The sequence below is a fragment of the Sapajus apella genome, unplaced genomic scaffold (genome assembly GCF_009761245.1).
Source record: "Sapajus apella isolate SASKATOON/1434 unplaced genomic scaffold, GSC_monkey_1.0 scaffold9, whole genome shotgun sequence".
NCBI lineage: Eukaryota > Metazoa > Chordata > Mammalia > Primates > Cebidae > Sapajus > Sapajus apella.
In genome coordinates, this window is record NW_022436949.1 from 7,273,344 (window position 1) to 7,297,742 (window position 24,399).

General features: G+C 33.6%; 1 protein-coding gene across 2 annotated transcripts in view; it reads right to left on the reverse strand.

Annotated features, from left to right (window-relative positions):
- The window catches only part of DIAPH3 (diaphanous related formin 3), a 493,236-nt gene that overhangs the window by 239,910 nt on the left and 228,927 nt on the right, over nt 1-24,399 (reverse strand). For both annotated transcript variants that reach the window (XM_032277324.1, XM_032277325.1), the window contains 2 exons: nt 14,104-14,199; nt 1,075-1,169 (listed from right to left, as the gene is read on the reverse strand). In XM_032277324.1, the coding sequence (XP_032133215.1) occupies nt 1,075-1,169; nt 14,104-14,199 (191 nt within the window). The remainder of the gene's footprint in view (nt 1-1,074; nt 1,170-14,103; nt 14,200-24,399) is intronic.

Below are 24,399 nucleotides of genomic sequence, written 5' to 3' on the forward strand. Positions count from 1 at the left end.
TAAGAAATACAAACAAGTATTGAGTAGAAAAATTTTATTTAAAGAACTTGGAATCTATTCCCAGCAAGACAGCACACACATAATCAACATGAACAAAGATAAAAATCCAGTAAAAAGAAACTGAGAGTGAAAAAAATGCTTAAATAAGAGCAGTTAAATTAGGTAGTTTATGAGTCTCAGGGACTCACAGCACAAATCACTAGTGAAATTATATGACCACTACATTTACAATATAGGAAAGGCGAAACTTAGAACAACTTCCAAAGATATCATTTACTGATTAGTTAAAATGTTCAAAATAATTTTAATTGCTTGTTGGCACTAACAAATATTTGGTTTCTTTTTATTGTTAAGTAATTATTTTCCTAAATATATCCACTATCAGAACAAAAGGTAGTATGCTGAAGATTTTGTCTCACTATATAATTTGTGTTTTGATTCTCCAACTTTAAATTTTATCAAGATATACATTAATGATTTCTTATGTGGAACTAAGCAATAACTTCGACACGATTCATTTGAATTCATTTGAAAATGAATTCATTTGAAAATACTATCAATAAAAACCACTAATAAAAATTTTCTAGCCTTCTGAATAAATTCAGAATACTATGTAAACAATCTCTAATATTCCCAGGAGCCCAACTGACTCAAGGAAGAATTGTTAGTAAAGGTAATTGTAAATGAAAACTCCCTTAATCTTATATACCATGTAATAATATCTTCATAAGCTAAAGAAAAACACACTCTAAAAGGGCTATAGAAACAAATTTTAAGTAACACATTAATAATCTAAACTATAACAAAAAATGTAAAACTAAACAATTTGCTTTTCAGAAACAGTAACTTAAAATATTTAAAATGTAATCATTGATAGCATTATATTTCATGTGCAGTTAAAAGAAGATGCAGCTTTCTCTCCTGGCAATGCAGAAGTTATGCTAAAACTAATTATGCAGCAATGATTTTCCAGTTGAATGATTTGGGTTAAGAACTTTGCCTCACTTACAGATTTCTATTTAATGAGAAACTTGCAATGAAATATTGAAATTTAAGCTGTGCCTGTTTGTTTACCTGAATCATAGACTCTGCCAACTGTGTTTCATCCACTTCCAATATCATCATTCTGATTTCCTCATATGGCACCCGAAAAGAGCTCAGGAAGATTGCTAAAAGGGAGAAAGAGAGAAAGATTTACAATAAAGAAGGTTAAAAAAAAATTCCAGATGTAGTTCTATTTATAAAATTAAAAAATTGACAAAATAAGAGAATTCAAACATTTAATGTATTTATTATTATGGGGGAAACTTCCATTACCACATTTTATACTCTCCTGAAGTTTTAAAACTAGTGTTTAAACAACAATCTTGTGTTATTGCACTGGATCCAAGGTTTTTAAATGCTCAATTATTTATCTACCATACGAATGATGCCAACTTTCATGTGATAACAAAAAATGAAATAAGTTAGGTACACTATAAAAACATCACATTGTAATGAAAATAATGATAAAACCACAGTATGTAGATTTAATATTTGTCTAAACATATGTGTTATTTGCTTTTATCTCTTCTAGCCTTAGGAAAGAATTCAGGAAAAAGTATTTTAAGAAAACTGCTTAGCAGTACATTAACACTTTTATAAGTAATAGTAGCACTTTACTATTCAGAAACATTGTAAACAGTACCCTAGAGAAATCTTTACATGTAATTAAGGCTTAAAATATCCAATTTTAGAAAACACATTCTCACTGAAAATTATCCAAATGGACTAGATAGTATAGTATGTTATCACTGAGAATTCTAAGTACTATTTACATCTTTCTTGATGCTTCTTATATCAACTAATAATTTCCTCCAAAGTTATTGAAGTATAAGGATATTTTCACAGCAACAGATACAATGCTTTTGCTAGTTCACCCCTTATTCTACTATTATGTTTCTACACTCAAAATGTCACTACTTAACCACACCCAGCACCTGCAAATCAATAGCCCGTTTTTTTTTTTTAATTTAGTGAATTTCTATGTCATCTGGTATGTGTATATCTAGATAAAGACACGATGTTCAGCATCTCATATCTGTGGGGTCTGCATTCACAAATTTAACCAACTATGGATCAAATTCAATCCACAGAAGGTTCAATCTAAAGATACAGAAACATGGATATAAAAGCCAACTATAAGGAACTTGAGCATCCATGGACTTTGGTATTCATCAGGGGTCCTAGAACCAATCCCTCTGATATCAAAGGATGACTATATTTTATAAAACTCAGGAAACAGGATCTGCTTCTTTTCTGTATTGTCGTTGTATTCCTGATTTGTGAGAATATCAAGTATCTCCTACAGATTAACAAGGACACCATCTGTGTTCATCATATCACGAATACACACAATTCTGGACCCAAGAAATCACAAATATGAAATAATTATGATAGAACTCACAGATGTCTATATAATCACTAATATCCCAAGATTAAGATAAAATATGTAAATGGTATGAGTAAATAGAGATTTATAATACTACAAAAAATAACTCCATAGCAGACACTAGAATATGCAAAAAATATAATCACTGAAGACAGTGAAGTAGGGCTCTCCAGTAATTCTGCACCACTACCTCATAGAAACATGAATTTGAACAATTAGCCACATGTGAAAAATACCTTTAAAAGAGAGAAAACCAGTGAAAAAATCATTGTACCAGCTACAGTCTAATACTAAAGAAAGATATATTGATGATATAAAGAATGTTTTACATTACCGATTTCAAACCCTTCCCCAACGTCAAGCAGCATAGGAAAAAAAGAGATATTGTCGACTTGAAAAAAAGAGAGGGAAGGGAACAAAGAAATTTGCCTTTGTCCATAACAACAAATCTACTACTGTAAAACGCTCATGGTCTCTGATTCGTGACAGGTATCTGCAATCTAAGCATCTAGGCTTACACAGGTAGCAGACAGGAATCTAAAGGTCCTTTGAAAAAGACTTCAGTTCTGGCCCGTGTCACTGAGAAATGACTGCAGTGACTTTCGTTTACAGAAAATCCTCAGTGGCAAATACGCAACAGAAGCTATGGGCTTCAGGAACCACCCTGGACTGCAACAGCATTAAGAATCACAAAAGTAAGCCTGATACTAGGCCAGCTGTGGGGGCAAAAAATGTCGAGCTTGGGCTGCACCGGCCAAAGCAATTCTAGGCTTAAGGTACTCCCTAGCACAGCACCAACAACAGCAATCCATACCAGATACTCTATTCAATAACCCTAAATAGACTTACTGTTGAAAGATTACCTAAATTTAAAAAAAAGCAAGAGACGCAATTCTCATCTCTGATACAACAGACTTTAAACCAACAAAGATCAAAAGAGACAAAGAAGGGCATTACATAATGGTAAAAAGATCAATGCAGTAAGAAGACCTGACGATCCTAAATATATATGCGCCCAATACAGGAGCACCCACATACATGAAGCATGTTCTTAATGACCTACAAAGAGACTTAGACTCCCACACAATAACATTGGGAGACTTTAACACTCCACTGTCAATATTAGACACATCAACAAGACAGAAAATTAACAAGGATATTCAGGACTTGAACTGAGATCTGGACCAAGCAAATCTAATAGACATCTACAGAACTCTCCACCCCAAATCCACAGAATATACATTCTACTCAGCACATCACACCTACTCTAAAACTGACCACATAATTGGAAGTAAATCACTCCATAGCAAGCACAAAAGAACAGAAATCACAACAGTGTCTCAGACCACAGTGCAATCAATTAGAACTCAGAATTAAGAAACTAACTCAGAACCGCACAACTTCATGGAAACTGAACAACTGCCTCCTGAACGTCGACTGTATAAACAATGAAATGAAGGCAGAAATAAAGATGTTCTTTGAAACCAACGAGAATGAAGACACAACGTACAGAATCTCTGGGACACATTTAAAGCAGTCTCTAGAGGGAAATTTAGAGCAATAAATGCCCACATGTGAAGCAAGGAAAGATCTAAAATTGACACCCTATCATCAAAATTGAAAGACCTAGAGGAGCAGATCAAAAAAATGCAAAAGCTAGCAGAAGACAAAAAATAACTAAGATCAGAGCAGAACTGAAGGAAATAGAGACACAAAAAAAACCTTCAAAAAATTATTAAATCCAGGAGCTGGTTTTTTGAAAAGATCAACAAAATAGGCTGCTAGCCAGATTAATAAAAAAGAAAAGACAGAAGAATCAAATAGATGCAATAAAAAATGACAAAGGAGATATCACCACTGATTCCACAGAAATACAAACTACCATCACAGATTACTACAACAACTCTACGCACATAAACCACTAAACCTGGAAGAAATGGATAAATTCCTGGACACTTGCACCCTCCCAAGCCTAAACCAGGAAGAAGCTGAAACCTTGAATAGACCGGTAACAAGGGCTGAAGGTGAGGCAGCAATTAATAGCTTACCAAACAAAAAAAAACCCAGGTCCACATGAGTTCACAGCTGAATTCTACATGACACACAAACAGGAGCTGGAATCAATCCTTCTGAAAGTATTCCAAACAATACAAAAAGAGGGAATCCTTCCCAAATCATTTTATGAGACCAACATCATCCTGATACCAAAACTCAGCAGAGAATCAACAAAAAAGAAAACTTCAGGCCAATATCCATGGTGAATATAGATGCAGAAATCTTCAATAAAATACTGGCAAACCAATTGCAACAGCACATCAAAAAGCTTATCCATCACGATCAAGCAGACTTCATCCCAGGGGATGCAAGGCTGGTTCAACATACGCAAGTCTATAAACGTAATCCGCCACATAGCCAAGACAATCCTAAGCAAAAAGAACAAAGCTGGAGGCATCATACTACCAGACTTCAAACTATACTACAAGGCTACGGTAATCAAAACAGCTTTGCACTGGTGCCAAAACAGAGATATAGACCAATGGAACAGAACAGAGGCCTCTGAGGCAACGCTACACATCTACAACCATCTGATCTTTGACAAACCTGACAAAAGCAAGCAATAGGGAAAGGATTCCCTATTTAATAAATGGTGTTTGGAAAACTGGTTAGCCATGTGCAGAAAGCAGAAACTGCCCCCCTTCCTGAGAACTTACACTAAAATCCAGATAGATTAAAGACTTAAACGTTAAGACCTAACACCATAAACACCCTAGAAGAAAATCTAGGCAAAACCATTCAGGACATAGGCATAGGCAAGGACTTCATGACTAAAGCACCAAAAGCATTGGCAACAAAAGCCAAAACAGACAAATGGGATCTAATTAAACTCCAGAGCTTCTGTACAGCAAAAGAAACAATCATTAGAGTGAGCCAGCAACCAACAGAATGTGTAAAATGTTTTGCAATCTACCCATCTGACAAAGACCTAATATCCAGAATCTACAAAAATCTAAAACAGATTTACAGGAAAAAAAAAAACACCCATTCAAAAGTGGGCGAAGGACATGGACAGACTCTTTTCAAAAGAAGACATATACAAGGCCAATAAACATATGAAAAAATGCTCATCATCAATGGTCATTAGAGAAATGAAAATCAAAACCACATTGAGATACTATCTCATGCCAGTTAGAATGGCAATCATTAAAAAATCTGGAGACAACAGATGCTGAAGACGATGTGCAGAAACAGGAACACTTTTACAGTGTTGGTGGAAGTGTAAATTAATTCAACCATTGTGGAAGACAGTGTGATGATTCTTCAAGGACCTAGAAATAGAAATTCCATTTTACCCAGCAATTTCAGTACTGGGTATATATCCAAAGGATTATAAATCGTTCTATTATAAACATACGAAAAAATGCTCATCATCACTGGTCATTAGAGAAATGCAAATCAAAACCACATTGAGATACCATCATTAAAATATCTTGGTGATAATTTACACTACCACCAACAGTGTAAAAGTGTTTCTATTTCTCCACATCCTCTCCAGCGGACAACAGATGCTGAAGAGGATGTGGAGAAATAGGAACACTGTTACATTGTTAGTGGGAGTGTAAATTAGTTCAGCTGTTGCGGAAGACAGTGTGGCGATTCCTTGCAGACCTAGAAATAGAAATTTCATTTGACCCAGCAATCCCATTACTGGGTATATACCCAAAATATTATAAATCGCTCTATTATAAAGACAGATGCACATGTATGTTCACTGTGGCACTGTTTACAATAGCAAAGACTTGGAACCAACCCAAATGCTCATCGATGATAGACTGGACAAGGAAAATGTGGCACATATATACCATGGAATACTATGCAGCCATAAAAAATGATGAGTTTGTGTCCTTTGTAGGGACATGGATGAATACGGAAACCATCATTCTCAGCAAACTGACACCAGAACAGAAAATCAAACACTGCATGTTCTTACTCATATGAGGGTGTTGAACAATGAGAACACATGGCCACAGGGAGGGGAGCATCACAAACTGGGGTGTGTTGGGGAGGACTAGGGGAGACACAGTAGTGGGTAGGGAGGTTGGGGAGGAATAACATGGGAGAAATGTCAGATATAGATGACAGGGGATGGAGGCAGCAAATCACATTGCCATGTATGTATCTATGCAACAATTCTGCATGATCTGCACATGCACCCCAAAATCTAAAGTACAATAAAAAATACATATGTATATGTGTATATATATATATGTGTATATGTACATATGTACATATATATGTGTGTGTGTATATATATCTATATATCAAAATACATAAATGAATAAATTTTGCTCTTTAATGTTAAAAAGCAAAAATGTGTCACTGAGGTTTGAGAGAATAGATAACATTGTAGAAAACTTAAAAAAAGTAATAGCAGAAAACATTCCAAACTAGGAAAACAATATAAATATCCAGATACAGGAAGGTAAAAGGTATCTAGTCAGACTGAATCCAATACTATACCATGACATATTATAATCAAACTGTCAAAGATCAAAGACAAAGAGGGATCCGGAAAATGACAAGAGAAATTAATAAAAGCATACAAGAGAGTTCCAGTATACCTAACAGCAGACTTCTTAGCAGAAACCTTATATGCCAGGAGAAAGTGTAATGACATATTCAAAGTGCTGAAGAAAAACAACTTCTAACCAAGAATACTGTACCATAAAAATTTATTTTTCAGAAACCAAGGAGAGATAGAGTTTCCCAAACAAAAGCTAAAGAAGTTCAACATCAACAGTGCTGTCTTACAAAAATTGCTAAACGAAGTTCTTCCAGTTGAAAGAAAAGGATGAGAAACACAAAAATATCTGAAAGTGTAACTCACCAGTAAAAGTAAGTACACAGTAAAATTCTAAATATTCTACATATTCTAATAATGTAATAGTGGTATATAAATCACTTTAATAGGGAGAATAGAGAACAAAACTATTAAAATTAACAATAACTACAATAAATTTCCATATTCAATATGGAAACATGTGAACTGTGACATCAAAAATTCAAAATTGAAGGATAGACTACAACTAATATGTAGTCTTATTTTTTTATAAGTGATCAAGGTTATCAGTTTCAAATAAACTGTTTTAACTATAAAATCTTTTAGTTATCCTCATGATAACCACAAAACAAAAGTCTATACTAAATGCAGTACAGCTCAAAAGCAAATAATGAAAACATACTATTACAGAAAATCACTTATCCAGAAAGAAAAACAGTAAAAGAGGAAGAAAGCAAAAAGGATCTACCAAACAACTAGAAAACCATCAACAAAATGGTAGTTATAAGACCTTCACTATAAATAATTATCTAGAATCTACATGGATTGAATTCTCAATTAAAAGACATAGCAGCAAAAAGAATGCAAAACAAAACTGCAACTATATGCTGCCTACTGAAGACTTACTTCACCAGTAAAGACATATATAAACCACATGTAAAGGCAGAAAAAGATATTCCATGCACATGAAAACTGAAGTAGAACAGTAGTAGCTACATTTACAGCAGATAAATACACTTTAAACCAAAAACTGTAAAAGGAGACAAAGAATGATATTACATACTAAAGAGATCAATTCACCAAGAGGATGTAACACTTGTAAATATACGTGTGTATGTGTGTGTGTGCGTGTGTGTGTATGTGTACGTATCTAACACGAAAGCATCTAAATATACAATGCAAACAGATCTACAGAGAGACATACATTGCAATACAATAATATCAGGAGACTTCAACACCTCACTTTCAGCAATCAAACAATCATCTAGACAGAAAATTAACAAACATTAAATAGAAAATGAACTCCAGGCCAAACTGACCTAACAGATATTTACAGAATGTTACATATAACAGAGTCAGAATACACATCCTTCTCTCAAATGTACATGGAACATTCTCCAGGACAGATCATATGTTATGCCACAAAAGAAGTCTTAACAAATTTAAGGAGACTAGAATTATATCAAGCATATTTTCTGACTACAATTGTATAAAACTAGAAATCAACAACAGAAGAAAATTAAAAAACTTTTCAAATACATGAAAACTAAACATGCTTCTAAATAATCAATGGGTCAAGAAGAAATGAAAAGTCTTCAATTTAAAAATTTATTTAGAAAAATGAAAAACGAAACAGAACATACCAAAATCTGTAAGATACAGCAAAAGCAGTTCTAAATGAGAAATTTATAGAAATAAATGTCTACTTTTAAAAAAAAAAAAAAACATAAAACAACTTAACATTGCACCTGCAGGAATTAGAAAAACAAGACAAACTAAACTCAAAATTAGTAGAAGCAAGAAAATATTAAAGATTCGAGCAGAATGTATGTGAATCTATGGGATACAGAAATAAATGAAATGGAGACTAGAAAACACCAAAAAAAGGAAAAAAAAAGTCGATTTTTGGAAAAGATAAACAAAATAATCAAATGTTTATTAAGATGAGGAATATTCAAGTAAGTATAGTCATAAATGAAAATATTACAACTGACACCATGAAAATAAAAATATTTATGAGACTATTTTGAATAATTTCTTATACATCAATAAATTGGATAACCTAGAAAAAAAGGATAAAATCTAGAAACTTATAACTCACCAAAATTGAATTATAAAACAATAGAAAATCTGAATAAATCAATAACTAGTAATGAAACTGAAATCAGTAATAAGTAGTTTCTCACCAAGGAAAGCTGAGGATCTAATATATTTGCTGCTTAATTCTACCAAAAATGTAAGTAAAAACTATTGCCAATTCTTATCAAACTATTAAAAAAAAAAATCAAAGAGTAGAGAATACTGCCAATCTCATTCCACAAGGCTGGCATTTCCCTGAAACCAAAACCTGCAAGAACACAACAAAAGAAAACCACCTGTCAATAACCCTGATGAACGTAGAAGCAAAAATTCTCAACAAAATGAATTCAATACATGAAAAAGATCAATCACTATGATCAAATGGATTCATTCCAGAGATGCAAGGATGGTTCAAAATATACAAATCACTAAATGTGACACATCCTATTAACAGTATCAAGGAAAATACCATATAATCATTTCAATAGATAGAAAAATAGTGACAGAATTCATCATCCTTTCATGATAAAAAATTTTAACAAATTAGGTATAGAAGAAATATGTCACAACACAATAAATGTATGTGTTAAATATGATATACAGCTATCATGTCAAAAAGTCAAAAGCTTTTCCTATAAAATCTGGAAGAAGATGAGGATCTCCACTTTTACTACTTCTATTCAATGTATTACTTGAAGTCCTAATCAGGGCAATTAGGCAAGAGAAAAAAAAAAAAAAGTTAAACTGTCCCTGCTTGCAGAAAACAACCTTAAATATAAAAACCCTAAAGACTCCACCAACGAACTGTTAGATCAAATAAACAAATTCAGTAAAGTTGCAGGACACAAAATCAATCTAAAAAAATCAGTACCATTTCTACACACTAATGGTAAATTATCTGAAAAAGAAATTAAGAAAATCCCATGAACTATAGCTACCAACTATTAGAGATCATTGTGTTAAGAGAAATAAGCCAAGCATAGAAAGGCAAATATCACAAGTTCTCATTTATTTGTAGGATCTAAAAATCAGAACGATTTAACCCATAGAGAGAGAGAAGAATGTTTATTACCACAGGCTGGGAATGAAAAAGAGACTAAGGAACTACTAGATGTAAGAACAAAAGCTAAGAAACTACTAGAAGAAAATAGGGGGAAAGCTCCAGGACATTGGTCAGTGTAACAAATTTTTAAACATCACCTTGAAAGCACAAGCAACAAAACCAAAAACAGACAAATAGTATCACATCAAGTTTAAAAAGCTTCTGCACACAAGATACAATTAACAGAATGAAGAGACAAACTACAGAATAGGAGGAAATATTTGCAAATAACCTGGTAAGAGATTAATATACAAAATATATAAAGAACTCAAACAATTTATCAAAAAGAAAACAAATAACCAAAATAAAAATTGGGCAAAGACCTAAACACGTTTCTCAAAAGAAGACATACAAATGGTCAGCAAGTGTATTTAAAACAGGTTCAATGTCTCTAATTTTCAAGGATAGTCGAAGTAAAACCACAAGATACCACCTAACCTCCTGTTAGAATGGCTATTATCAAAAAAACAAAAAGGATAGAGAAAATGTGGGACATACTACACAACAGAGTACTATTCAGCCATAAAAAAGGAATGAAATACCCTCATTTGCAACAACACAGATGGAACTGAAGATCATTATGTTAAGTGAAATAAGCCAAGCACAGAGAGACAAATGTCACATGTTCTCACTTACTTGCAGGATCTAAAACTCTAAACATTTTCCTTAGGGAGATAAGGAGTAGAAGTACAGTTACCACAGGCTGGGAAGGGCATGTAGAGTAGTAGGGTTGGTGGGATATGGGTGAGGATAGTTAATAGGTACAAAAAAAAAATAGAAAGAATAAGACCTACTAATTGATAGCACAACAGAGTGATTATAGTCAATTATATATTAATTGTACATTTAGAATGTAATTGGATCATTTGTAACACCAAGGGTAAATGCTTGAGGAGATAGATATCCCATTCCTCATGATGTAATTTGTTCACTACTTTGAGACAGCATCCTGTAATTAAAGTAGTACCTACTATAAAGCACATATACAAAGATCACACAAGGGTTTAAAAAAATAGTTTATGAATAGATTATCTTTTTAGAAAGCATTTGCTATAAAAACTAAGGACAAAAAAAAAAATACACAAAAGTTCAAAATGACCTGATGCCTAAGAGACAACTCTGAAGACAAATATAAATTTTTAAAATACTTAAAAAGTTACTGAAAAGGAGAGATAATCAGTTAAAGTGTCCACAAGATCCATCAGAAGGAATCTTTTTATTAACATACATCTTTATTTTTCAAAAGATGACTATACAGATCCAGTAGTAAGCTTTGGATTCAGTTTGAAAGTGTACAGATTTTGGAACCAGTCAAGCTTGTTTTCTGGTAGGAAATTTATAAATATTTAAAACTTGATGATAATTTGTACATTTGAGTTTCCTTCTTTTATAGCTCTCATACCCAATTAAAACAAATCTGGTAAAACAAGTGAATCTTATAAAACTCCTGAGCCTTCTCTTGATCCTAGAATGCCTGGAATTCTATCCTTCATGTTGGGCCCAGAATCTTTGCCAAAACCTTTATGAACTCAAAAATATGGGAAACCAAAAACACCTTTAAATAAACAAGTAAATAAATGAATGACTTTTAGATTCTTTCTTCAGAATTCTAATCTAGTACACATCCATATTTCTCTTCAATGAACTTTAGAGATGAATCTCTCCATTTTGTTATCAATAATCTACTGCTGACCACTATTTTATTTCAATTTATCTCATTCCAAAGCAGTTCTAAGACTCTTCTCAGAATTGAGACTCTTAAAACTCTAAATTTCATGAGAAAAACCATCAGTGAATCAAACTATAATTACAATAAAGATTATACGCTGCTAAAGGTTCTTAAAGCTTAAATCATAATGCCTGTTACAATCAGAGAGGGCAAGAATAATCTTAAAATGGATTATATCATAATATGACATGGTATAAATTCTGTATCTTTTCATCTTATACTTTAAAACATGTCTCTCAATTAAATGAATAGGATATGTACACTCTAGCTAAATCAAACAAGGCAAACAGAATCCTTCTCCTAACATTTTTTTATCTATAAAAAGAAATAGATATGCATTAAACCTATTGACTATTTTCAAAATGAGCAACCTTATTGAAATCACTTAACTGCTACAACCACCAGCTAGCTTCCCTATCTATACTGTCAATGCTAATACCCAACTGGTGGGGTTGTAATGAAGATTAAAGGACCAAATACAGAACTAGTAAACAAAGGTAATCAGTATTTATTAGCTGTTTTAATTAAATTTGAAATCCCATGTAAGTTCAGTAATAAATAAATAAATAACCTTGTTCAAAAAGTTATTAAACTTTGAGATGGACATTTAGCCTAACTTATCACAGTTGATCGATCCAGAAATAATTCTATTAACCATGATATTTCTACAGGAACTATTCTAAACAAGGCTGCTTGGAATCAACACTAGTAACTTGCAATGCAGATCATGAACATTTTTCAAAATAAAATCATCTCTTTCAGATCACAGACACAGAACTTTTTGACATTATCTGACATTGTAGCTCAAAACACAGTGCTTTGAACCGAGACAAAGTTTTTGTTGGAAGCAAATTTCCTAAAATATGTATATCATGCAAAAACAAAAAACACAAAATCTCTGTGGTCTAAGTACAAACATACAATTTCTCATGAAGGCCACATGTTCATCACATGAGAAATGCAGAGCTCCATTAATTAGGATCCCTGTATCAGGATGATGGACACCACTCTGAATGCTATTCTGAGAGCCAGGGGAATCTTCTTCAACTACCAAAAAAAATGCTTCCACCCAAAAAGTAACATTATCTCCACTCCCATTTTCATTGGTCCAAGCATGTCACATGGTGACACCAACTTGACAGGGGCAGAGATGTGCAATCAGTAGTGCCCAGAAACAGAAAATTAACTACTGGCCAATACATCAATGCCGCCATACTATACATGGGGATCTTGGCAGGCCTGTATTGTAGAGAAGGGATGGGTTAAGGGCAAAGTGATTATGAAGGAGAGGAGGTTCTGAAATTTTCATAAAAGGAATGCCAACTCTATCATTTAGATATATTGCCTCCAACATAACTCCCTCTTTAATCAGTAGCACAGCTCTTTATCCTCTTGCTGAAGAACTATTTTATTCCAATACTCGCTAAACGCTCAGTTGAGGCATGCAATAATTGAGGAACAGACTAAAAACCATGTTAACTCTTCATCACTCTAGATTCTCCAGATTATTTGTATACCTCTTACACCATCAGAAAGTGATGTATACAGACGATAGTATATCATCTCTAAGCATAACTACCTTTGATGTATTTAAAGGAGTTAGAAACGAGTTAGGAGCAAAACTATTTGCCTTAACTCACAGTAATTCAGTCAAGAAAATAATTCAATACTGAGTATTTAGCTCCTATTACAGTAACAAAATCTAAAATATTTCTACCAGAACTTTTGAGGAAAGGTTTTGAACTGCTAAAATGGGATAACTGAATTCACTTTACCCACCAGCCTTATTTCCATTAATATTCTAATCTCCTTCACATGTGATCAAGTATCACAATTATTAGAGATTCAGTTATAAAAGAAGTAATACACTACTAAATTTTTTTCAAAATATGATGTCATTACCTAAATTCCTTAAGTCTTTATTTTTATACTTTAAAAAAGGGACTTTAAAGAGTAGTATTTTTTCAGTTATGAAAAAAGAATTTCATTTTAAAACCTTTTCTTATTTGTATTTTCTAATATGTACTTATCTTTTGAAGCATTTAATCCCATAATTTACCTAAAGGATAGTTGTCTGTGAATTTATCATGCAAATAATAACAAAATGAAAATAGCAAATAATGAGTAATCAGTCTTAAAGAAAATAAAATCATTTAAAGAAATATTTTGACTGTCTTTCAATGATATCGGCATATAATACTTACAAAGGTTCTGGGCAATTTTAGAATCTAGAAACTTAAGTTCTTTAATTTTTTTCTTAATCAATTTCTTCTCTTCAATATTTTCCTCTTCTCTTCTCTCTGCAAAACCAAGAGTAGATCCATGTTACGGGCAGTAATTCATTAGAATACAAAAGCGTAATAAGTGAACTTTTTAATAATCAAATAAGCTAAAAGGGATGTAACTCTTTTAAATAAAAGTTACAAAAATAAATAAAACAATAGATATCCCAAGACCTAAACTATTGAAGATAGAATCTGGTAGCTTTATGCCAGAGAAACTATGGAAAGTAAATATTTGAAGATCTAACAGGAAAAAACAGAAATAAAACTTTCATATACTATGGAAACCAATATCACTGGGCATAAGAGTAAATACAATTAGCTCATTTGAACAGCATACAGGACAGAGATATAAAAATTAATATATCCACACTCAAGTTGCAAGTATATTAATTGGATTATATTTTTTAATTGAATTATGAAATTAGCTCTAAGAATGCTAACTAAAACAGTCATTTTATATCTAATATACAATATGCTTATTTTAAAACAGCTTATAGAAAGTTAAAAGAATAAATATTATTGATTTGTGAATGTCAAACCATCTATGCATCCTTGAAATAAATACCATTTGATCATAGTGTATTATCTTCTTGATATACTGTTGGATTTGGTTTGCTACTATTTTGTTGAGGATTTCTGTATCTAAGTTCATCAGGAATATTGGTCTAAAATTTTCTTTTTATGGTGGGTCCTTGTCTTGTCTTGCTATCAGTATAAGTTGGCCTTGTAGCATGAGTTAGAAAGAATTCTCTCCTCTTCATATTTTTGGAATCGTTTGAAAGAAATTGGTGTTAGTTGTTCCTTAAGACCTTAGTATAATTCCACAGTGCAGCCATCCAGTCTTGGCCCTTCTTTGTTGGAAGGCTGTTTACTACTGATTCAACTTCTTTACTTACTATTGGTCTGTTCAGGATTTTTATTATTTTTGATTCAATCTTGGTAGCTAAGTGTCCAGAAATTTATTCATTTCTTCTAGGTTTTACAATGTGTTGGCAAACGTTTGTTCATAATTAGCCTCTAACAATCCTTTTTATTTCTGTGGTGTCAGTTGTAATGTCTCCTTTTTTGATTTTTGATTTTATTTGGCTTTTTCTCTTTGTCTTCTAATGGTTTATCAATTTAATCTTTAAAAAAAAAAAAAACAACTTCTCATTTCTTTAATCTCATATTGTTTGTTTTGAGACAGGGTTTCATTCTGTCACCCAGTCTGGAGTGAAACCTCGACTTCTCAGGCTCAAGTTATACTCCCACCTCAGCCCTCAGCCTCCCATGTAGCTGGGACTACAGATGTGTGCCCCCACATTCAGCTAATTCCTTTTTATTTTTTATAGAGACAGAGTACCACTATGCTGCCCAGGCTGGTCTGAACTTCTGGCCACAAATGATCCTCCTGCCTCAGCCTCCCAAAGTGCTGAGATTTCAGTTGTGAGCCACCCACCTCACCCAGCAATGTGTCTTCTGTTTTTGTCTCTGTTTCATTTCGTTCTGCTCTGATTTTTATTATTTCTTTCCTTCTACTAACTTTGGGTTTGGTTTGTTCTTTTCCTGGTTCCTTGAGATACATTGCTAAGTTCTTGATCTGAAATCTATTTTTTTAATGTAGGCATTTTTTGCTATAAACTTCCTCCTAGTACTGTTTGTGCTATATTCCAAAGGTTTTGGTATATTTTGTTTCTATTTAACTCAATTCAGAATATTTTTTATTTTCTTAATTTCTTCATGGCCTATTGGACATTAGAGAAGCAAGTTGTTTAATTTTCATATTATTTATAGAGTTCCTCAAGTTCTCATTGTTGATGATTTCTAGTGTTACTCCATTGTGGGCTACAAAGATACTTAATATGATGTTGATTTTTAAAATTTGTGGAAACTTGTTTTCTGGCCTAACATATAGTGTATTCTGGAGAGTGTTCCATATGCTGAAGAGAAGATGCGTGTTCTGCACCTACTGGATGCTATATTCTGTAAATGTCTGCTAGATCCACTTGGTCTATAGTGCAGTTTCAGGGTGACGTTTTGTTGACAATTTTCTCCCTAGATAGTCTGACAAATGCAGAAAGTTAAATTCTCCAACTACGACTATATTGGAGTGTCTCTTTCTTTGGAAATATAATAATATCTGCTTTAAACATCTGGGTGTTCTGGTGCTGGGCATGCATACATTTAAAACTGTTATATTCTCATGCTGAATTGGTCTCTATCATTATATAATGAACTTGTCTCTTGTCATGTTTTTTGACAAAGTCTATTTTGACTAATATAAGTATTTTGACAATAAAAGTACAGCTATTCCTGCACACTTTTGCTTTTCATTTGTATACAATATATTTTTTGATCCCTTCACTTTCAGTCACTTTGTATCTTTACAGATGAAGTGAGTTATTGTAGGAAGAATATATTTGCATCCCATTTTTTTAATCCATTCAGCCAGTCTATAACTTTTAATTAGAGAATTTACACTACTTATAACCAAGGTTATTACTAACGGGTGAGCACTTGCTCCTGTCATTTTGTTGATCGTTCTCTGATTGTTTTGTATATCCTTTGTTCCTCTCTTCCTCTCTGTTTATCTTTGTAGTTTGGCAATATTTGAATCCTTTCGCATTTGCGTATCTGCTCTATAGAGAGTTTTATACTATTATGTGCTTTAACAGTGGTAGATACAGCTTTCCTTTGCTTCCAGATATAGGACTCCCTTAAGCAGGGAGTCTAGTGGTGATGAATACCCCGAGAGTTTGCTTGGCTGGGAAAGACTATTTCTCCCTCATCTCTGAACGAAAGCTATACTGAGTATAGTATTCTTACCTGACAGTGATTTTCTTTCAGCGTTTTGTATGGGTCATCCAATTCTCTCCTAGCCTGTCAGTTTTCTACTGAAAAACTGATATTAGTCTAATGGGGATACCCTTATTATGTGACTTGACAGTTTTGTCTTGCTATTTCTATAATTTGCTCTTTGTCTTTGTTCGAAAGTCTGAAAATAATATGTCTTACAGAGGACTTTTTGAGTTGAATGTATTTGGGAATCTTTGGGCTTCATGTATCTGGATGTATATTTCTTTCCCAACACTTAGAAAGTTTTCAGCTATTATTTCATTAAATAGGTTATCTATGCCTTTTCCCATCTCTTCTCCTTTCAGTAATCCCTAAACACAAATATATATTTGCTTAATTGTGTCCCACATGTCACACAGGCTTTCTTAATTTTTTTTTTCTAGTTTTTTTTTTTTTTTTTTTTTTTTTGGTTTGTCTGGGTTATTTCAAAAGACCTATTTTCAAACTCAGAAATTCTTTCTTTTCCTTTTCTGGTCTACTGTTGAAGATCTTGATTGTATTTTTTATTTCTTTTATTGAATTCTTCAATTCAAGGATTTCTGTTTCTTTTTTTAGATCTATCTCTTTGTTGAATTTCCATTCTAATCAATTGTTTTCCTGATTTCTTTAACTTGTGTTCTCTTGTGTTTCACTGAGTTTCCTTAAGACCATTATTTTGAATTCACTTTCAGGCCTTTTATAAATTTCTTTTTAGTTGGGGTGTGCTACAAGAGAACTGCGGTATTCCTTTGAGTTATCATGTTTCCTTTCTTTTTCATGATTTTTGTATCTACAGTGATATCTGTTTACCTCCTGTAATAATCACTTCTAATTTTATAGAGTAACTTTAATAAGCTAAGACTCTTTCCTGTAGGTGTATTTACAGAAGTGGCTAAGTAGGATGTTTGGGGTTTTGGGTGGGAGCAGCCACATAGACTCCATATGATTTCTTCAGTATAGTCATTAGTAGTGTCTAATAATTCCTTAGTGGCTTAGGCTGCAGTTGCTTGTGGGGGCTTTGGTATGACTGTCCTAGTGATAAAGATGAAGAGCTAGACCCAAGATGGGTCTGTCCTTGGGCCCAGGTGGCATGTATACAGATACCAGCAGGCCCTAGTCACATCAGTCCTTGGGGCCCTTGACAGCAAACAAAGGTTCTGGGCAGACCAGTCCTTGGGTCCATGTGAGTTGTACTTGGGCACTGGCAGTAGCAGTCAGGTGGAACATGTGATGATCGTAGGGCAGTCCCACCACAGGGGGTGGCGAGGTTGCTATTGAACAAAATTGGGAACTTGATAAGAAAAAAGAATATAGCAATGTGCTTAGGTAGATATGTAAAAATAAATCACTAAAGCCAAAGTTCAAAATCTGAAATGCTCCAAAATCTGAAACTTTGGGCATCAAGATAACACTCAAAGGTTATGTTCAAAGGAAATGTTCATTGGAGCATTTCAGGTTGGAGAGTTTTAGATTAGAGATGCTCAACTGGTAAGTATTATGCAAATATTCAAAAATCTAAAATACAACACACTTCTGGTCCAAAGTACTTCAGATAAGGGATATTCAATCTGTATATTATAATTACATATTTTGGTACATAGTTTGAGGTAAGAATCAAATTTTCCATTTTTCAAAACATTTGATATTTCTGTATCATTTTATATAATTAATCATCTTTCTCAACTGATTTTAAGTTACACTTTGATCACATACTTAGTGTCTAAATATGTCATTTTTATTTTTCTGGGCTGCTAGTTCTGCCCCATTATTCTCTGTGCTAACGCTAACTGTTAACGCTGCTGTCAACCTGTCTTAACTAGTATAGATCTATGATACATTTTATTCATTGGCTGTTCAAACTATTTTTCTCCATATCTACATTTTGTTCATTTTTGTTTGTTTTTTTTGAGACGGAGTCTTGCTCTGTCACCCAGGCTGGAGTGCAGTGGCACAATTTCCACCTCTCAGGTTCAAGTGATTCTCCTGCCTCAGCCTCCTGAGTAGCTGGGACTACAGGCATACACCACTATGCCCAGCTAATTTTTTGTTTTTGTTTTTTAAGTGGAGAAGGGGTTGCACCATGTTGACCAGGCTAGTCTCAAACTCCTGGCCTCAACTGATCCACCCGCCTCGGCCTCCCAAAGTGTTGAGATTACAGGCATGAGCCACCATGCTCAGTCCTCTTTATTTTTCCACATGAACTTAAGAGCAATCCAAGAGATCCAAAAATAAAATCCATTTGAACTGTATTTGAATTGCAAGGCAATTGTAAATAGATTCTGGGAGATTTGACATCTTGACAATTTCTGAACTTTCTTATCATGAACATGGCATGTGTTTACAATTATTCAACTTAGCACAGTGTTCTTCATACACAACCTGCATATTTTTTGTTAAGTGTTAGGTATCCAAAGGACATCTAATTTATACTCCTAGGTATTGTGTAGAAACTTTGCCTCATTTTGTATACATGTTTTATAATCAAGATTTAACTTGTCTTTTATTAAGATAAAAAATATTTATTAAGCAATTAAAAGACTGTGTTAGGCAACAAAGATACATTGCTAGACAAGACAGAGAAATTCCTTGCCTCAAAGAATTTAAGTCCAATAGATGTGACTATAAAATAAATGACAATTATAATACATAGATGTATCAGCGATGTTACAGTAAGAACCACACAAGAATAAAGAAGAGCATCCTAACCATACTTGTTGAAGAGACTCTTTATCTAAGCAAAGCTAGAAAGGAAAAAGGAGTTAGCCAGGTAAGAAGCTGGGAGTATGTAGCAAAATAATAAAAGGATAATACTTGAAAGTGTAAAGGTGCAGAAGCTCTAAAGGCACTGAAAGAGGTGAGGATGATAAGAATAGAAAATAATAAACAGAAATAAATGACACCAGAAATGAGACAGGTACCAGATCACACAAGATATTTTAAGCCAGGCTAAGACATCTGGATTTTATTCTCACAGTAATGAGAAGCCACTGAAGATTTAAGCATGTGAGACATTAAGAGTACTATATTTTAGGAAAAACTCAGGCTAAAGAACACAGATTAGACGAATGGCAAAAATAATAATAGAAGGGCAAGACTGAAGGAAGTTACAGTAATCCAAATGAAAGTAAATGGTACTCTCACCAAGAGCAATAAGAACAGGGGAGGACAGTATGGATGAGTTCCAAAAGCAGATTCTATAGTAGGAAACAGACTAATTATTGATCCAGCCCATATGTGTCTCTTGAACTCCAGACCAGACTTGAATAACCAACTGCAGTCTCTCAACATCTTTACTTAGATGTCTAATGAGCACCTGTGCTTAACATATCCAAAAGCAAACTCCTGACATACATTCCTACCTCCATATCTGCTCTCCCAACTATTTTCTAAAGCTTAAAAAATGGGAATGCTCTTTTTGCTATTTTCAAGTCAAAAGCTTGAATTTTGCTGCTATTCCCCCCACAGTCATATCCAATCCATCAGTGAATTTGGTTGATTCTAACTCCAAAATATTCATTAAAATAGTCAGTCCTCACCACCTCCCTGGCTACAATTTCTCTTTTTTGGCTAGCATCTTTTTTCACCCGGACCACAACTGCTTTCTAACTAGTCTCCTTGCTTTCAGGCCTGCCCATCTGTAGTTTCTCCACCACAGTGCAGCAAAAGAATCCTGTTAAAACTTATTGGCAAAGCCTTCCCTTACTGACTTATATAGAAAGCAAACTCTTCGCCTGGTGTTCTGTATGATTATTCTCTGCCTTTTTTCTCCTGGAAAGCACTTACTCCTTACATATTGTAAATTTGATATTGTCCCTCTTCCTCCATTAGAAAATGAGACACTTAGGCAGAAACCTTGATTGCCACTATATTCTTAGCACCAAGAATAAAGTCTGGAACACATTAGGTGCTCAATAAATATCTTCTGGATAGACATATATATGGTCACTTATGTGTATGTATGAATCTGTAGAGTACAGGAGAAGAGGATACTCTGGCTTAAGCAACCAGAGAGATGATGATGGTGATGTTTATTTAATTTAGCAACAAATGAGAAACAGGTTTGGACTGGACCAGTTTAAAACATGTTCAATTACAGAAGCTCTTTTATATCCACATAGTCACATACAAGAGGCAACTGGACATACAGATGTGGAGAAGAGAAAATGGGAATGATGATACAGGTATCAGTCCTAGTAACTAGTCTGTGGAGTGTCACAGGTTTTCTGGGTGCTATATGATGACACTTTCATCTCCTTATTCCCAGAATTTAAACCTTGTTTCTTGTCTTGTTGTATTAGTTAAAATTTTCAGATGAAGGCTAATAAAGTTTGTAAGATTCCCTTCTTTAACCAGACCAAAGAGCAATCCTCAACTTCTCAGAAAATGTTTATGTTTAGTTTTCTTGTCTTTATTCTTAAAGGCAGATGGTAACTTTTTTAAATAATTACTTTTCTCATCATTATCAGTAAACTTTTACATTCTGAGACATTTCATAGTCTCCTAAAGAAAAACGTCAAGACACAAGTAACCTTAAATTTTAAATCACATTTACTGAGCGCCTATTAAGTACTGCACTGAATGCTTTCTGTTTCCATTTCTTATGTAACTCTCATTATAGTCATCCTAATACCATCACTATCATTTTCATCATCATCGTCATCATCACAAAAAGAAAAAATAATGTTTAGGGAAATTTTAAACAAATCCAGTAAAAGAATGATGACTACCTGACTTTGACTCCAACATTATTTTCATTATCTATGAATTATGTTAGGTGTCACATTAAAAAAAAAAAAAATACATGCAACCTTCGCCACTTCAACCTCCAGATAAGACACTGACATAATTTAACCAATTCTGCCTCTGTAAAACAAAAATGACAAATTAGACTCTTACTGAATGTAATGTATCAGCATACTTAGGATGGTGAGTATATACTCAGTTAATCCTCTTCTCCCATCTTCGCTGCTATCGTATAGTCATAGCATTGCTGGGATGAAGGATCAATGGAACATAAATAGTGAGAATATGGACAAAGGGATACAAAGAAGCAGAACTGCCTAAGAGAGAAAACAACAGAAATTTTTAAAAAACAGAGAGAGAAATACATTTTTGTTGATATGAAGCCAGATAATGAGTCTATTATCCAAAAAGATTGATTTGGAAAAATCTTTCATATTGAGAGATAACAAAAGTTTTTTTTAATGCAATCAGGGCTGCATCAGTGCAAAACAGCAAAAATGTTTTATGCAAAGATCACTGATAAAGTAGCTTCTAAATGTTGGCAAAAATAAGGATTATTAAATACGAATGAAAATAAAGGAGGACATTTAGTGAGAATGAAATTTTTACACAAACTACTATTTCCATTAGCCATGCTGGCAATACCTCTGTAAAATAATAGTATGACTGGAGGAAGGGTAGGGTCCTCTTTCAGGGAACTCAGGCCTGGAATCCTGACAGCAGGTTCTACATCCTACCCCGCAGCATACTAGTCACTAAACCTCATTATGGCTGTGATTGCTCCTCTATGATACAGGGACACTGGCCCTCTAAGAGTAGTTGTGAAAATGAAATGAGATGATAAATACCTTCATGTAACCTTCCCCCTGTGGTGACAAAGAAGAGTACAATCAGAGTCCATAAACACACTTTAGCATTCAAGAGTAAAGCACACTTTATACTCAATCCCATGAATCAGTCGAGCCACTCTTCGAAAGCCAGTACAAAATACACTGATGCTGAAAGACGAGATTTTCTCAAGTATAACGTGAAACTCTAAATCACAAAGTCAGATTATTAGTGCCATCTAGACTTGTGATCTAGCTTTTTTGCCATTAGGGGTCTGTGTTTAATCTTACTTCTAGAAACGCTGTGTAAGGCTCCATTTTTCCAAGAGAAGATTAATACTGTTCAAAAACTGTACTGATCACTAACACAGCATATGCTGCATTTTATAAGGGTTTTATGTCAAAATGAAGTCAAAGGTGACAAAAGTTTCTATGTTGCCAAGAGCCATGAACTGAAAAAGTCTTTTTTAATTACATTTTCACTTCATTCTTTTTCTATTTTCAATGTTTCAAAAATAGCCACAAAATTATATAAAGAATCTCCTTTCGAAATCTTTTCTTTCATACTAAATTTTCCATTTAAAAATCATAATTACATGGCACATGGTTATACATATTATTCCCATTCCTTTTCCATTACACACTAATCAGACTGATTAAAAATACAGCTTTTTAGGAGTAAGACTCCATGTAAGTGTTATCACACATTATTTCACCATTGCAAAAGAAAAAACATCTCAGAATATACAGTTTTAAAGTATTAGTAGTCAGTATAGGCATAAAAGATAATAAAGTCCAGTTTTTTCTTTCTATCATTGAGTATTTAACAACAGTAAATGTTACTAATAAGTGTTTATTCTGCTTTTGTTGGTGCTCCCTGGCTAAATGTATTTTATGACAGTATGTATCAAAAATATTGAGCATGTTAAGTTTTTTTTCTGGTATGCCTTTAGCATATTAAATTTTACATATTAATGTTTATAATTAATTATCTTTTTAAATAGACCATAATTACACTAGTCTTAAGAGGATGAAAATAAGTATATTATTTGTAAAAATAAGCAAGCATTCTTCTCTATGACACAGAGAAGACAATAAATTCAACTCAACTAAAAAAATAAAGCAAATAATTTATCTAGAAAATGAAAAATACCAGTCTCTAACAGACTCAAATGGAGTTAGGAGTGGGGAGGCATCTATAAATTATTTGCATAATTGCTGATATTTTTCTTTGCTTTCTAACTCATGAGATTCTAACAGGCTGATAAAGAGTATCAAAATTTAAAAGATATAAATTTTTGAACCAGAACAGCACTTCAGTATGGACTTTAACCACCTCATTCTATAAATCAGGAAACCTAAGCACAGAGAATATAAGCTGCTTGCTGAAGATGGCATGGAAGGCTTGGCTATGAGCAGGCCTGAGACCAAGTACTGGCCACCTAGAGGATGCAAAGCCTAGAGCATCCTCTGGGGTAGGGAATCTGTATGAGAAAAGTAGTCTACAACCAAGCGCTTTAGAAGGATAAGTCCCCACACATTGCATTTACACTTGATCCAAATCTTTCCTTGTTATACATGTTCACCAGAACAGTTAGTGGGAAACTGAATAGGCCTGAGGGAGGGAAGAGAAATATTTAGTCTCTAGAACACAATGAGCAGGATTTCAAACTTTGGGAAATAACTATACAGTTGACTCTTGAACAACACATGCTTGCACTGCACAGGTACACTTATATGCAGGTATTTTTCAACAAATATAGTCAGCTTTCCATATTGGCAGATATCCATTTGCAACCAAACACAGATTCAAAGTACAGTATTCTCAAGA